Source organism: Adiantum capillus-veneris, chromosome 19 (assembly GCF_014529385.1).
Source record: "Adiantum capillus-veneris isolate H3 chromosome 19, ASM1452938v2, whole genome shotgun sequence".
Classification (NCBI taxonomy): domain Eukaryota; kingdom Viridiplantae; phylum Streptophyta; class Polypodiopsida; order Polypodiales; family Pteridaceae; genus Adiantum; species Adiantum capillus-veneris.
The window spans coordinates 154266387-154283234 of NC_140949.1; the positions used below are offsets into that span (position 1 = coordinate 154266387).

At 41.2% G+C, this 16848-nt stretch overlaps 1 protein-coding gene and 1 pseudogene across 1 annotated transcript; both read left to right on the top strand.

Moving 5' to 3' along the window:
* Window positions 1-715: 715 nt before the first annotated feature.
* On the top strand, window positions 716-5157 carry LOC147435112 (uncharacterized). Its single transcript, XM_086490099.1, has 7 exons — window positions 716-1768; window positions 1861-2381; window positions 2473-3163; window positions 3261-3357; window positions 3451-3504; window positions 3630-3667; window positions 4674-5157. Exons 2-7 carry the CDS (start codon window positions 2323-2325, stop codon window positions 4731-4733), a joined length of 999 nt encoding a protein of 332 aa, XP_086346225.1. The 5' UTR covers window positions 716-1768; window positions 1861-2322; the 3' UTR covers window positions 4734-5157.
* A 2295-nt stretch (window positions 5158-7452) lies between these two features.
* Window positions 7453-8086, top strand: LOC147435113 (uncharacterized; annotated as a pseudogene).
* The last annotated feature ends 8762 nt before the right edge of the window (window positions 8087-16848 follow it).

A 16848-nucleotide genomic window follows, 5' to 3' on the forward strand; every position in this document is an offset into this window, starting at 1 on the left:
TTCTCACTCTCTTTATCTATTTCTCTCTCTCTCTCTCTCTCTCTCTCTCTCTCTCTCTCTCTCTCTCTCTAACATTACCTCTCTTTATCTAACATTTTTCTCCCTCTCTCACTCTCTTTATCTATTTCTCTCCCTCTCTTTAAATCTCTCTCTATTTCTTCATTTATCTCTTTCTCTCTCTCTATTTCATTTAACACTATCCAAACAATCATTTTCAAAACGTGCGTGAAAAATCAATCATTTCCAAACGTGCGTAGCAAAGCAACCATTTTCAAACGTGCTTAGCAAAACAACCATTTCAAACAAGCCGTGCGAAACAACCATTTCCTAATGAACGAGGTATGTTATAATGGATTCTCTATTTTCTCTATTTTTTTTTTAATTTATGTGTGTGTGTGTGTGTGTAGTAGTAGTAGTAGTAGTAGTAGTAGAAAATAAAAGGGGAAGAGGGAGGATGTGCTTTTGTGTTTACCTCTTCTTTGTAGCGCGGTTGAGCTTCGAATAGGTTGAGCGTCCAAGAAGATGGTGGAATACCCCCTTGCCGAAACTTGGACGAAACTTGAGAAGCTTGGAAAAGGAGAGAGGGAGAAGGGAGAGATGGAGGGGGGGGGGGGGGGGGGGGGGGGGGGGGGGAGGGGGGAGGCTTGTTGAAGGAGAGAGAGGGTAGGGAGATGGGGGGTGGGGGAGGGGAGGGGGGAAAAGCTTGGGAGCGATGACGGAGAGCAAGAACGCAGGGTATGATGCAAAAACGCGGCATACTCTGTCTTCTTTTCTTTTTTAAGCGCTAGTTATTACCGCCCCTATTACCGCGGCCAGTCATTTCAAATGGATACATGGGAATTCGAGGTTGCAGGGAGGGCGGGGGCGAGGGGGTACAAACACCCCCCCCCCCCCCTTAGCTATACATTATTTCATTTTCTAGCCTTTTGAGTTTTTTGATGAAGATTTTTATTTTTTTATGGATACTTTATTTTGTAGTACTTTTAAATGTTTATTAATTGAATTTTTTAAAATCTCTTTTAGTTAAAAAATAATTTTAACACTCATTGTCATTTATTCCCTTTGACTTTAACTATATGTAATTTTTCTAATGGAATTAAGTGTTTTTCTAATTATTTATTTTTAGGACACATGACTAAAGAAACAACCTCTCGCGTGTGCAGGACATCGACCGGGATGATCGTGGTCCTCTTGGAGGCCTAGAGCGAGATCGTTGGCTCAAGGAGAAACTACCTTGCCCTTGCGCCAAGTGCAAAAGGGAAATTCCTCGCTTGACGCGCATTGCTTTGGAGCACGTGGAGAACGAAGGGCTTTGGCATCCTCGAAAAAGCGCTTAGAGAGATGATAGCATGACTCACCTGCCGCTTGAGGAGGTGCCCCATTGGTCTGTGTTCAGTGGTGGTGCACTGGCGCGCAAGGCCGAACGGCAGAGGCAAGAGCGACTGGGCGATTTGGGTGCACCGCATGGTGATCCTGCCATTGACTGTACGTCGACAGCTCCTATGGCATCTTCATCGCACTTTGAGGTAGAGGATGAGTACATGTTCGAGATGTGTGATGAGTTACTAGCTCATGAGCGTGACGTGTGCGAAGAGGATTGTCAGCTTTGCACTAAATGGGCTGCCGAAATGGAGGATAGATTGATGACAAGTTCTCGAACACCTCGTTACGATGGTGCACGGTACTCGGTGCTCCGAGCATCGTTGGAAGTACTCAACTTGCAAGCAAAATTCGGTTGGAGTAATGCAACTGTCGATGCACTACTTCTGTAAGTATGGAATGTGGCTTTTATATACTCTCTCCCTCTCTCTTTATGGTGTCGTCTTCTAGGAATTATACTAATATGCATGTTTGTTGTAGTTTGATGGGCAAAATGTTGCCAGCTGATCACCACATGCCTCCAGATCGTCGATGAGCTAGATCTTATGTCACTGCACTTGGAATGCAGTATGAGTGCATCCATGCGTGCGTCAACGATCGCATGCTATACCACAATGAGCATGCACATGCTACCTCATGTCTTGTGTGCGGGGAGGCACGATACAAGACAGGTGTGAGTGGGGCACACCTACCCCGCAAGGTATTAAGACATTTTCCATTAATTCCTCGTATCCAACACATGTTTAAAAGCAGGTCTATCATGGAGCTTTTCGCGTGGCACGCAAACCATCTCTCAAATGATGGAATGATGCGTGTCCTTGCCGATTCACCTGCATGGAGGCACATCGAAACTCAATGGCCACAGTTTGGATTGGAACCTCGACACTTGAGGCTTGGGTTAGCAAGTGATGGTGTCAACCCCTTCGGCACTAAGTCTACTTCATGGATCACTTGGCATGTGGTGGTGAGGATGCTATTTTCAAATTAGGAGAGCTAGTAAGGTACACCACAAGACTCCACTCAACTACACCTTTTTTATGTACACAATAATTTCAACTAGCACTTAGTGTATCCTTGTGTGTTTTCTTACAGATTTGTGAGCTCCAGGGAAATCGAAATAGATGCTATCCCTGCTGCTCAAACACTTGCAACAGAAACTGTGTGTGCCATTGAAGATGCATTTCCTCGATCAGTCCTTCTTAATCAAATTCACCTCTTGGTTCACGTGGTGGAGGAGATAGCTATATGTGGAGTAGTACACGCACGATGGATATTCTTCTTAGAGAGGTTTTTAAAGACTCTCAAAGATTTTGTGCAGCTACGGTCTCAACCAAAGGCATGTATGGCCGAAGGGTGGATTGTTCGAGAGGCATTTGTTTACATATCAGAGTATTTGGCACAAGTTGATCCTTTAATGCCTCACATGTGGTTAGACGAGGAAGATTCAAGAACGACTTCATACTTGACAAGTGGAAAGGAGAAACTACTTAACATGGATATGAATCTATCCCGAGTGGTCGATAATCTTTGCATTCTCAATGAAAAGATTATGACCAAGTCGGTGGACTTGTGGACAGTGGCAAAGTCCAGGCGTTTGCAAGAGAGGGAAACTTGGAAACAAGCACATGGAGGAAGGAGGGTACCCCCAGTGCCTAGACACCTTGCATGTTTCCCACATCTCATTAGTACAGAGTGGATTCATGAGAGAATGACTGAGGAAAAAGCGTACGGAGAAGACATCACCAACCAAGAATGGGAGTATGCACGAGGCTGCGTACCAAAGGTAGAGTACTTATACACCTAAACCATATTGTCTTGCTATTTTCTGAAATTATCTTTAATATGTATTTGATAAATTAATATATTTTTCTATTTTGTAGTGCCTTTCCTTTCACTCTATGTGGTCAAAGGGTCGTCACTTTCGTACGCGCCACTTTGACGAGAGTAGAACCACCATGGATTGTGCCATCAAGCCAGGTACTGCGGAACTATTGAAAGGATACTAAAGGTTAATTTTAGAACCTTTCATAGCTTCATCTTCGAGTGCAAGTGGTTTGCAAATGTGTCTAGATGACATGAGAATGACGTCTACATGGTGGACTCTAGTATGCATCACACAGGGAGGTATGACAATTTAGTTTTATTGCGCAATCGTGAGCAGATGAGTGACATGTACCTTTTTTATTCTTATTTACTTGTTGTAGCGTTAGTTATACCAATGTTACTCACTTTGAGCTTCTATTTTATAGGTCATCTATATCCCAGCAATCCACCAACCAAAACTTTGGTTCGTAATTCTCGTAACACCTCAGGGGAGAACCGTTTTTTCCACTAATGAAGTGGAGACTACCTTTGACTCTCTTCCACCTCCGACTTTGAATGAGGTGGAAACAGAGGAGAGTGAGGTCGATGAATCAAGTCCGGCGGCAGCAAGTGTTAGCGAGGATGATTGTCATGATGATGAAGATGATGAGATGGAGGATGACGAACTCGAAGATGATGAAGCTGAAAATGCATCCACAAACAACAATTCCGTTTCTCTCTTTATTGATTTAGGAGCCATGGGTTTAGAATTGGATGATGCTTCATGTAGAGATCTTTTGGAAGATGATTCATAAACATTTTGCAGTTATGAAGTTTTTTGATCATGTAATCCATTCACCTCTCTCTCCCTCCTCTTCCTCTCTTTAGATTTGAGAATATGCTCAATTATGTTAATCAATTGACAATGATTATTTTAGTTGTAACCAAGGGTAATCTTAGGCTGGGTTCAGACGAGGCTAGAGGAAGAAAGGCTTTCTGCAGGTTTACCACCGCCTCGTCTGAACGGTGCTGGAGGAAGAAGAGAAAAAAAAAGAGAGAGATGAAGAGAGGCCAGAAGCTCTTCCGGGGGGGGGGGTGCCGGAAGAAAACGCCTTCATTGAATTTACACCTTCTCTCTACAAAACGCGGTAAAACAGAGAGGTAAACACTTGGAGATTTTCATAGTGTTCAGGTGCAACATCATCTTCTTCTTTGTCATTGGCATCATCATCATCATCCACGAGCAAGGGTACACGATCATATGCTTCATGAATGTCAAGATTATTTTCATTTTCATCTTCATCATCTTTGTTGGTCTCTTCCACATCAATTTGCATGAGTTCTTTATGCTTTGGATGAGAGGTTGTGGTGTTTTGTATCATTTTGATGTCTTCATTTATTGAAGCAAGGTCTTTTACAGTCCAAGCTCAGAGGATGCGGCCTTCTTCTTCGCATCTTGGCTTTAATCTCCTTCTTTTTCTTCTTTGTAGGGTTCAGAGGGTGGAATTGTCGCAGAGTCAAACCTTGGCTTGCTTCTTTGTGAGGTTTAGAGGGTATGATCTACTGTGGCCGTCCACCTTGGCCTTGATTAGTATGAGTGCACAATTCTAATGTTGTTGTTTGCACGAGAAGGTTTGAGTATGTGGGAATCTCCTCCACACATTGATCAACAAGTGCAATTGTTTCAACGTGCTTGCCAGAAACTACCTCATTTGCTCATTTATTGGAGTCACTTCAGTGATTAAGTCATTTGCTACAGACGCTTCAGGAGGTTGCTAAGCCAGAGTGTGAAAGGTAGGCAATTGAGAAGTTGGCAAAAAGCGGAGGTGTGGTCACCATTATAAAACATTATAAAACATTTCACACCTCTGGGCGGTGGACAATAGCAATTAGTATTGCATTACAACAAGTACTAGTTCTAAAATGAGCCTAATTGTTGCAAAGCTCTATCTTTATGAATTTTAAAACCAAGGTTGGATTTTCTTGCATGTGGCTATCTATAAGGTGTTAAGTATGGACTTTAAAACCTAAGGTTGGATTTTCGTGCATGCAGACATCCATATGGTGCTTTGAAAATTTTGTGAACAAAGTTGATCACTTAGGCCATCTTGGACTTATAAGAACACTCTACACTGATGTGGTCGGAGGCTTGAGGCAATTGCTCTATCCAAAAATATATATTTAATTGTTGCCTTGTGAGTGTCTATCCCTTTGTTTGCAATCCCTTTGATTGCAAAGTTTGAAACACATATACACATTAACAAGAATTAGATCCTTCATGAATTTGAAACTTTTTTGCAAATTGAGATCTTTTAAAACCCCTCAAGTTTATGTTCACTTGCTTGAGAGGAAGTTACTTCATTTCAGCACACTTAGTCTAGGCCCATGCCCCACTAGTCCTACCATTGTAAAACTATGGTGGATACACACAAGAGCCATTTATGGATGAATATGACATAGTAGAGCTTGTATATTCAACTAAAAATGGTTGCAAAGGTGTTTCTTATACATATATAGGCTAGAGCTTGCTATTTACATCCTAGATGAGGTGTTAGGGAGCTCAAGGATCCGCTAAAAAGGGGAGAATCAAGTGGAGAACTTGTATGCACCTTCTTAGGGGTTGTTTTTACCTATCTCTTGGCTCCATATGCAAGTGGAACACCTATAGAAACACCCATGGGTTATGTACCTATGTATGGGAATTATTTGGGGTGGCAAAGCATTCATAGATGGCTAGGGAAAGTCTTTATATGGAGGTGCAAAATATGTCACACTCCAACAAACCTCTCTACGTGTGTCATATGTAGCACAAATACAATTTGTTCTCCCACTATAAAACTTTCAAAAAGTTTACCGTCCCTCTACAGAAGAGACAGGTGTGGCACGATTATTATCGCGCTTATTATCACTGCTACTATCGTGTTTATTAATGCTCATATTACACAACCCCGCTTTGGCACTATTCTATTTTGCTTGCGAAAAAAATTTAAAGAGCATGATTTTTATTTACAAAAAAATAGACGAAAAAAAAGTATTGTGACATGAAACAATGTTATTTATATAGATTAGGTTGCACAAGGCACCTAACCGCTCTTGTCACTAATGATGGCCCGCAAGTAAGACGCATATTGTGCACAAAATAAAAGAGGCTCATACTCTTCTCCCAAACACTGCACACACTTTACCTGAGCAACTTCATCCTTGCATTGGTCGCATATTCTGCAAGGCTTTACACAGTGGTGGTGACGAGCTCTCTTGCTATGAAGATGAGGATCAAAGAGCGAGGTAAAAAATCTCTTCCTCAAAGCAACTTTCAATAAGGAAGCACTCTCGCACTGTGCACAACACAAAATGTTGGCTCCACTTGTACCCATAACTCTTTGAAAGAACAAGAGGAAAAAATGTGTGGAGGTGGATGTGAGAAAGGGGGGGAGATAATAACCAACGTTATTGTTAGGTTGCAAGCCCGAACTCAGTGGCATTAGCTCGTGGGAACATCTTCCCTGGCATGCAGTTAAGAGAAGTAGTTTGCATGGCACAACTTTTGCTATATATATTGAAAGTTTTTACAAAGGAAAAAATAATTAAGTATAGCGTGTTTTTTGGCTTGTTGTGTCGTACTGATCTCTCTCTCTCTCTCTCTCTCTCTCTCTCTCTCTCTCTCTCTCTCTCTCTCTCTCTCTCTCTCTCTCTCTCTCTCTCTCTCTCTCTCTCTCTCGTTCTGTTGTGCTCCCTCCTCACCATGGTTCCTCACCGGTATCACCTGCCATACCCTTGATTCTCAACACTTGGTATCAGAGCCAAGTTGGCTAGGGCACTGCAGAAGAGGTGACTCGGCACTCAAGTTGCTCACAGCAGGTCGGATGCCAGCTCGAGGAGATTGCATGCCCAATAGAACCCAAAGAGAGAAGGAAGACTTGTAGAGATTAACACATCAGCAACCGCTCTTTGGGTGGAGAATGGATTCATTGTGAATATTTTCTTGCATGGTCTGCAACAGAGTTTTGCTATTTTTTATATCTCATACTATTCATAAATAGTGGTGGCCATCGTATTTAATCCTTAACTAGAGGGTCCTCTCACCCAATCAAACCCAATCCAACCTAATTGTGCAGAGATTTGCAGGCTGTTTTGCGCCACAGTGCAAATTTCACAGACGATTGTTGAGTTTCAACACTTCTAGTAGCAAGAGAGATAACTATAGAGAGCACACACACATTTGAGGAAATGTTATTCTCTTTGAAAAGTTTCTATTGATATTCCTCTCACATGTCAAAGCTGGGAGACGAGTTTGGGGTTGTGAAGTTGAGCAACAACTGAATTTGCGCTGAGAGCATGGTACATTTAGGTCTATGCATGCTTTCGATGGGTCTGGCTTTTCAACCTGCTCCAGATGCTTGCCTTGAAGATGACAGCTTCCAGCATGACATTTCCCGCACCAAACACGATAGTATGGCATCTGAATGCTATAATCTTTCTGAAGTATCACATGATATAGCATGGAAAGAAAGACAAAACATTTGATTTACAGATTTTGGTAGGTCAGGCTCAAAGGGAAATTTTTCCCGTGAAAGTAGTCGAAGCAGCTTCTGGAGCCCCTACAGTTAAACGCTGAGTGTTGTCTTTGAGGAAAAACCATGGGACAGTCCTTCATCAATGTATGATAGCCATCTTCAGGATGAAAGGTCATCATTATTCTCCTTAAGCAACAGTGAAGAAAGCAGTAGCTCATGCAGTTTAGAGGATGTCTCTGAGGTACAAAGTTCCTATAAAGGACCATTGGCTAACATGTACGCCTTGGAGGAGGCTCTTCCCCGCAAGAGAAAACTATCTTTTTTTTGTTTTTTTTGCTGGCAAGTCAAGATCATTTAGCTATTTAGCAGTTGTCAATGCATGTACGTAGAGATAATAGCAAAATCTTTGCTAAGTTCCAAAAAAAAAAAAACAACAAAGCAGATTGTTTTATAAGCAATAGTTTTCTATCATAGTTTTGTTTTCAATTTTGTCTAGTATCAACACAACCATATAGCTTTTTGTTCAAAGCCTTGTTTTCAGCTTATGAATTATCAGTTTTACAGCCATGTCTCACACATTTGTATGGGTTAGACACTGCCACACATACACAAGTGGTAAGACCTCCCAAACACATTTTCTCTCAGTCCTATTTTATTCTGCTTCTCATGAGGTTACTGGGTACACCTTAAACCTAAGGTTTGGCAGTGAACCAAAAACTCCATTTATTGGTAGATAATTTTTTGACCTACACCCTATCTATTCAAGGGGGGTTTTTACTATCATAGCACCAGGTTATGAATACACCAAAATCCTTGGTTGTGAGAGAACCTAAAACTCACGGTTGACGAGTACACCACAAACTCGAGGTATCATGAGAGTGGTATGTATAGTTCGAGCTTGAGGGGGGAATTGTTAGGTTTCAAGCCCGAGTTCAGTGGCATCAGCCCGTGAACATTTTCCCCGACATGCAGTTTGCATGGCACAACTTTTGCTAGATATATTATAAGTTTTTACAAAGGAAAAAATAATTAAGTATAGCATGTCTTTTTGGCTTGCTATTTTGTATTGAGATCTCTCTCTCTCTCTCTCTCTCTCTCTCTCTCTCTCTCTCGTTCTGCTGCACTCCCCCCTCGCCATGGTTCCTCACCGGCATCACCCGCCATAGCCTCGATTTCCAACAGATATTACCTGTAGCATTATTGCGCAATGCTTTGGAGCCAAAATATTCAAATTTAAGTACTTTCTATTTTGTTTGAAAATTTACAAAGAATTTGACATTTTTTATAAATAATTGTACAAAATGATAGATATTCTATCATTAAATCAATCACACTCACTCAATTAACATAAATTAGCATGCTTGATAAAATTAAAAATAGAGAGAAAGCGATAAATGGATGACACAATTTTTTTCATAGAATAAAATATACAAAATGTTCATGAATCATCTTTCAAAAGATCTCTACAAGTAGCATCATCTCTCTAAATCCATGCCTCCTAAATCAATACAGAGAGAAACTTAATCGTCATTTGTGGACGTGTTGGCTTCATCATCTTCAAATTTGTCATCTTCTATCTCACCATCATGATCATGGCAATCATCCTCCTTGCTAAGATTGAGAGTAATCAGACTTGAATCATCGATCTCTCTCTCCTTTGTCTCATCCTCATCCAAAGTAGTAGGTGGGAGAGGATCAAAGTTGTTTTCCACTTCATTAGTGACAAAAAAACCAAAGATCTGGTTGATGGATTGATGGGATATATATCACTTGTAGAAGAGAAGTCCAAAGTGAGTGACATTGGTATTATGTTACAATAAAATAAAGGTAAAGAAGATAATCATTCACCTACTCATAATTGCATGGAAAAATTAAGTTGTCATACCTCCCCGTGTGATGCACACTAGAGTCCACCATCATGTAGAGCCAATTCTAATGCCATCGAGACACATTTGCAAACCACTTGCACTCAAAGATAAAGGTATGAAAGGTTCTAAAACCCACCTTTAGTATCTTGTCAATAGTCTCATAGTACTTGGCTTTATCACCATTTGTCTCAAAGTTGTCCATGGCGCCAGAATCCATGGTGGTTCGACGCTCGTCAATATGGCATGTATGAAAATGTCAATATTTTGACCACATATAGGGGAAAAAAGCCTGGACAATTGTAAGTGTGTTCACACACATCACTACCAAATATATATGGTAACAAATCCCCCCTAAGAGTGATCCGGTGAATGAGAGATAGCACATAGAGTATAGGGAAGTGCCATGCCTTGAGAACATGATCAGTCCACAAAGGGTAGTAAGCCCAAAGATTTGCGAAAAACTTTGAACTTCTCACAAGACAATGACTTTGTGAAAAGATCCGCAAGGTTGTCCTATCTTAGCACAAAAGCAAAGCTAATCTCTCTTGCTGAGTGTCTCTCCCTGACATAGTGGTAATGCACATCAATATGGTTTGTGTGAGCATGAAAAATTGGGTTTCTTACAACTACCAATGTGCTATGACTGTTAGTGTAGATGATATTGGCAGTGTCCTGTCCAACACCCAAATCAGCCATAAGATGTTTGAGCTATACACTCTCAATATTATTTGTGAAGGCTGCCATGTACTCGGGCTCACAACCGGAAGTGGCCACAATAGGTTGCTTCTTGCTCAACCATGATATGCATGAACTTTCGAGAATGAAAGAAAAACCACTCGTGGACATCGGGTGTCAAAACAACCAGCCCAATTTGAGTCCAAAAAAACATGTAAATCTGGTGGCAATGATCCCTTCTTAGGATAAAACAAGCCAAGATGAAAAGTGTCATTTAAGTAGTGAAAAATCCTCTTGACAGCCTGTCTTTGTGCACCTTGGTGAAAATTTTCTTTGTCTGCTTCTCTGTGCCGCCAGGTTATCTTTATGTTGCTTGGGCAAATGTGGGACTGAGCTCAATGCAACCTTCTTCAGTAGGCCAGTGTTCGCTTCTCAAGAGTACGAGTGAGAAGAGTAAACATTTATTCTTGTGCTTCAATCTATACCTTTGTTGCCAACTCTCTAAAAGGATTGTTGCTCAATGTGCTCTGATAAGCTATATGTCTAGCAAGCAAATTCTTTGTCATCATGTAGCTGAAGATGGATGAGAATGGAGCTCAAAGAACTCGGTCATGAATGCCTCCTCAGCTGTTTGCATGTAGTGAGAGGGTAAAAATATGACTCGGGCATACAGCCCCATGATCACATTTCTATTGGGAATTTATGTCTCTAAATTCTAGCACAAGCCTCTGGTTCCTTCAAGGAGGACCTGCCATGGACGTTTGGCTGCTTCTATATCTTCAAATGCGGTGATGCATGTGATTAGCATCTTGAAAATATTTACCCGCATTTGACATGTCAAATCCAGAACCTCCTTCATTTGATTGATGACTCCTTGTAGAATGTTGACCATATACTTTTTTGATAGAGGAAATTTTCCTGTTGGCTTTGTGAGAACTAGGTAGTTCAACATTGCTGTGTCTTTTGCTTTGCTAGGAATAGAAATTGTGCCAAGATCACCACCTATTGATAGGGCAGAAGTCAGCTAGATCCTGAGATGTTGTGGTGCATTTCTATAGTAGATTTCATTTGCTGGGTGCTTCTCAAACCACTTCTTCCTCCATAATGGTTGGTTCTCAAGGATTGTCAAGACTTGGTCAGGTGTACAAGGACATCCCTATAATCCCCTTTATGGTTGGGCTCAAGACTAGGCATCATCTTTTTCTTCCAAAGGAGGGTCTCTTATCTCATCACTGGTAGAGAGATCATTTCATGCCCATAAATCTTTACTACTTCATCAGGGTGATCATCAAAAGTGCCACCAATTCAAGTACTTTGACTTCATATCTCATGTATTCTTTGTGAGACAGGTTGCGTACTTCTGAGATCCATTTATGTATCTTCTCCTTGGTATCTGTTTTGTCTTATGTGTCATCAAAAACATTTGACTATGCCTCTATAGATCTTGGCAGATCTACAAGGGGAAGGTCCATGCTCATTTGCTATTTACCCATCGCCTACATGACTTCCACCATAGTTGGTTGAGCCCCTATGGCACTGATGGACATATCTTTCTATTGGAGTGCAAGGGCATGTATTGTACTCTAGGTCACCAACTCCTCTTTTGCTTTAGCCAATTTCTATTCTAGCAACTTGATCTCTTCATCTTTTTGGCTCTGAATTTCCTTGTGCCCAACGGTTATGATTTGGCGGTCATATCTTTCTTGAGCTAAAAACTCCTTAAGGTCCTTGAGCTTTTGTAAAGTTGAAGTAGGAGCTGATGAGGTAGAGGCAGGAATAGGGGTGTCTTGCATTGCCAAGAGTTGTGTGAGTGTTGGCTTGACAACCCCTTAAGACTCCGCTAGCTTGACATTCTTGTGCCGCTCTTTCTCAAGATCTTCTTCTAGCCGCTATTGATCGACTTGTTTGTGTTTGCCTCATTAAAGTTATTGGATTCTTTATGATAATGAGCATCATTTTCTTTCTCTCTTTGTAGTTCGGCATGGAGTTTGATGAGTCCATCCTTTGTAATTCTTCAATCTTGTTTTGTAGTTGTTGATTTGACTCAATTGCCTTTGTTGCTTCCTCTTTGGTTTCTTTTAAATCCAACTCATTGAGGTTGTTGAGAGCCCTCTGACACTATAATTGTAATTTGATATGCTCAAGGTTCTCATCAATATCAAATGCGTGCACCATTTTCTTTCCCTCTGCTAACAATGCTTGAGAGCGAGGGGGACCGTGGTTTCTTATGAGATATGTGTGGCTTGTTGGAGGTGCCCTCTTCTTCCTTTTTGCTTTTGTCTCATCCTTGATCTTTTCTTGATCTTTTTTAACTTTCTCTGGTGGGGCCAGCTTCTTTTCTTCTTGATCCTTCATCCTTGGTGTATCTTCAATTGATGGTGGAATCCCTAGCACTTGCTTCTTTTGCTTGTCAGTTTCTTGGTTTACCACTTGGTCCGTTGATTCTTGAGTCGGAGGAGGGGTGGTTGGTTGATTCAAGTTTGGTGGAATATTAATATTGATTTCTAAGGGTTCCACATTGCCCTCCTCTCCACTATTTTCCTCTTCCTTTTCATCCTCGTGCTCTTACTATGATTGTTCCTCTTTAGCTTCTTCCTTATCTTTAGACTGAGTTGATTCATCCAATGATTCAAGGTCATTAATTTTTTGCCTCTTAGTGTCTTGTTGTGCTCTTTGTTTTGCTTTCCTCTTGAGCTTTTTTTTTAGTACGTTGCCACATTTGTCGATGATTTTCAAATCATTTTTGGCAGCTCTTCTTTTGTATTGCTTTATTTGTTCTGATCTTGTGTTGCTCCAGCAGCTTGTCTTCATCATCTTCCCCTTCATCATCCACCTCAGCTCCCCAATTTTCCTTTTCTTCAGTATTCTTTTTGAAGATTCCCTCTCTATGAGCTTGTGCATCTTCCATAGAATTTTGTGTTTGAGAGATCGGTATATGACCTTTATGCTCAGCGGATCATCGTTTTAGGCGTACTTGTCAGAGTGTGTTCCTCTTTATCCTCTTCCTCTTCGAAAGTTTTTATTTAGAAGGAGTGTCCCTATTCTTTGGTTTGATTTCTCCACTGAGCTTTATATCGGACTCCGTCTCCTCACTATCCGATTTTTTCCTTCTGGAGCTCTATCCAGCTGCTTTCTTGGGTGGTTTTACTATTGAGGGCCATGCCATTGGTCTAACCACATGCTTTGACCTATGTAGCAACTCCAGTTTTGTTTCGATCGAAGGTAGCTCATCAATCATTCCCAAAGCCTGGTATGCAATTCTTGTCAAGATCGGTCTCCCATTCATATATGTTTTGTTTTTGTTGCTCTTCTTGAGATTTTCTTTGACCAGATTCTCTAAAATGTAGGTGCCTAGATTACACCTAATCATTCTTTGCTTTGAAAATCCGATGGCCATCACCACATCAATATGAAGATTGGGTTCAATGCATCAGGGTGGCTTCTAAACCTTTAAATGATATGTGATAAGACGCATCAAAGAATTCTGTTTTGAAGTATACTAGATCACTGTAGGTAATTTTATCTCATAGATGCTTAACAAAGCTTTTGTCATTGTTTGCAGCTTGGTCTTTAGCAGCAAGTTGTGGTTTCTTGGTGGTAGATGCAATGCTTGGTTAATCATATCTACAGTGATTCTGACTTTCATAATCTCACCATCCTTATCCGTTAGGGTAGCTTCTTTGTTGTAGTGAATTGACGATATCAATTCATGTGCTCTTTGAAAATCTGACCCCAAGGCTGTCGTCGGAAAAATGTGTCCATCTAAAGACATCTTGTTCCTTCAATCACTTCTTGTTGCTGATGCACGTTCCAAAGCTCTTTTGAAAAAATAGTGGTCTTCACTTTAGTGTCGTCAACTGTTTCAAATCAGCCAATGAATATGTTGGCAAGTAATTGAGCAAGCTCTTCCTCTGACACATGAGCTTTCTCATTCAATGAAATTTCTATCATCTAGTAGGGAGGTGCTTCCCGTTGCTTCTTTGGTCATCTGCAAGGCATTTTGTAATCAGACATTCCAAAAATTAGATCCAGAAATTGGCCAACAAGTTGTCGAGAAAAGTCAAAAAAATACAAACTTTGACTGTAAAATAAAAAATGAGTATAATATTACCATATGAATGCGCTAGTGATGTGTGTGAACACACTTAGGACTGCCGAGACTTTTGTTTCCTCACTAGGAGGTTTTTCCCCTGTGCATTGTATATACACCCATCATTCTAGGGCTATCTGTATTTCCATTGCACACTAAGTAAAACACTCTCTGTTGTGTGCCTTGAGCTTCCTTCGTCTTCTCCAAGCTGTGTGTGTTTTCCCGCAATCCTAATTCCAACAATTAGTATCCGAGGAGGTTGCGACCTCCCGGGCTTAGTCGCCAGTAGCTCCAGCACACGCGTCCTCATTTTCACCGATTTTTGTGAGCTTTGGTGAGCATTCGTAGGTCAACTAAATATTTGGGAGAGCTCAAAGAGTGTAGTCTGCTCAAATTTCTAATTCGGACTCATTTCTGCCTTCGTTTTCACTATAGGCAGCAGTACTGCAGAGACTATTTTGTCATTTTGTGCAAAATTTTTGTCATTGAATTTTTTTGTATAACAGGTCCCTTACAATCTTCTACAGCTTGTGCTATATAGCACGTGCTGTTCCTGCTTCATTTCTCCTCTTTTCAGGCAGTTTTCACATCATGCATTTTTAGGAAGAGAATGGGGTCTAGGAGGGCCTCTTTATTTGGCAATTTAAGGAACTCAAACCTTTTGTATTAAGGAAGTAATCAAAGGATAGCTTTTGAATTCAAACAAGAAAAACAACTAGTTTATTTGAATTAAAAGTTTTCCCCCAAAATTGAATTTAAAATCTAGTGGGTAAAACCATATCATGTAGCATCTCTATGAAAAGAGCTCTATGCGTAGATTGTAGATCTATGATCTCATCTCAAATCATATGTGATATAGAAGTTCGCGACTTAATGATGTATTTGTCAAATTTGCAAAACAAAGTAAGAATTTTTATAAGTATAAATATAAAAATATAAAACAATCTAATAACTTATCATTAAAATACAATAAATATTAGAGCATAAAGTTAAGTAATTACCAAGCCAGGTCAAGAGCTCAGAATGTCCATAAGAACATTTAAGCGCTTTCTACCTACGTACTCATGCTCGTACGGTGTGGGGTCACATCCAGCCATTCACCACTGTTCAAAACACAAAAGAAAATGTTATGTTAAAATGTAAAATTACAAATAATCAAAACTACTAAATACTAGAGAGCAATGCAATAATACTTACAAAGTCGGCCTCAAATGATGCCCATCCGTCGCTTCCCAAGTGGTGCGATCTCCCTGCCACTATTTGCGCTCTGGCCGCCTCCTTTTGTTGCTTCCACCTTTCAAGATTATCGCGTACTTCTCGCTTGGCAATCTTCTAATGTTATTTAGTTAGCCAAGATGGCCTGCTCCACCCATGCTTTATTGAATTTTGTACATATTCTACTCTGAGACACACCAGGCCCCAGGGCAATCCATGCCTCACATCAGTGGATATAGGTGGGAGACAACCTACAGACAAGAGACACGCTCAGAGCACAGAGGGCGGGGCTCAGGAGGAGTGGCAGTGTTATTTAGAGAGGATCTGCAGCCAGTGATACATATAGCCCGCAGGGACGAGCAGGCCAGGTACATGTGGGTGAGACTGAAAGCAGAGATAGGCAGATACCTCTATCTAGCTATTTGTTACTTTCCCCCGAGTACATCAGTTTATGCACCACCTAGGGGACAATCCCCTTTCACTATTTTGGATGATGACATATGGGAGTTCTCTAGGGACGGTGACATTATCGTCCTCGGGGACTTCAATGCTAGGACTGCCCATCACCAGGCAGTGTTCTATGATACTTCAGAGGAGATTCTAAGAGAGATAGATGTGGTAGATACGGGCCTTTCCAGACTATCACACGATATGGAATATACTGAGTATGGGCAACACCTGATAGACATGAGCACTGCACATGGATTGGCCATCTTGAACGGCCTACAGAGATTTCCTGTTGCGGGAGGTTTCACATGCCTCCCACACAGACATGGAGCCAGCACGGTGGACTATGTCATGGCACAACCGAATCTCATCTCTAGTATCCAGGATCTCATAGTTGGGCCCAGACCGGTCGCGGTGGCAGTGAATCATGCTCTGGTGTCAATAACTATCTCTTTCCAATTCAGTGTAGCACATAGGCCACGAGTAGCAGCCCCTACTCGCTACACATTCACAAGGGAAACGGACTCTGTATACATGGACGGAATCTACAAACGCGACGCGGAAGTGCGACGCGAGAGAGAGTGTGAGAAGAAGAGCACGACGATATGGTGAACTCGCTCTACTGTAATGTGTAGAGCATAGTGAGTTCTTATTAGGTTTTTACAAAAGAATATGTGTACATACCTGGCGGCCCGCCCACTTACCTGGGCGACCACATTGGGCTTTATACCCCAACAACCTCCCACTTAAAGTCCAATGTGGTACTTTAAGTGTGAGAGAAGCTACTATACAAGCTAATATACAAGAGATGTAGAGAAGTGATGTACTACCCTACACCTAACTGCTTTCAAAAATG

Excerpts from the sequence above, each read along its gene's own strand:
- LOC147435112 (XM_086490099.1), top strand. The coding sequence starts at position 2,323 with ATGGATCACTTGGCATGTGGTGGTGAGGATGCTATTTTCAAATTAGGA. Across the intron at positions 2,382-2,472 it reads AAATTAGGAGAGCTAGTAAG|ATTTGTGAGCTCCAGGGAAA; the intron begins GTACACCACAAG and ends GTTTTCTTACAG. Across the intron at positions 3,668-4,673 it reads ATCCACCAACCAAAACTTTG|GGTTCAGAGGGTGGAATTGT; the intron begins GTTCGTAATTCT and ends TCTTCTTTGTAG.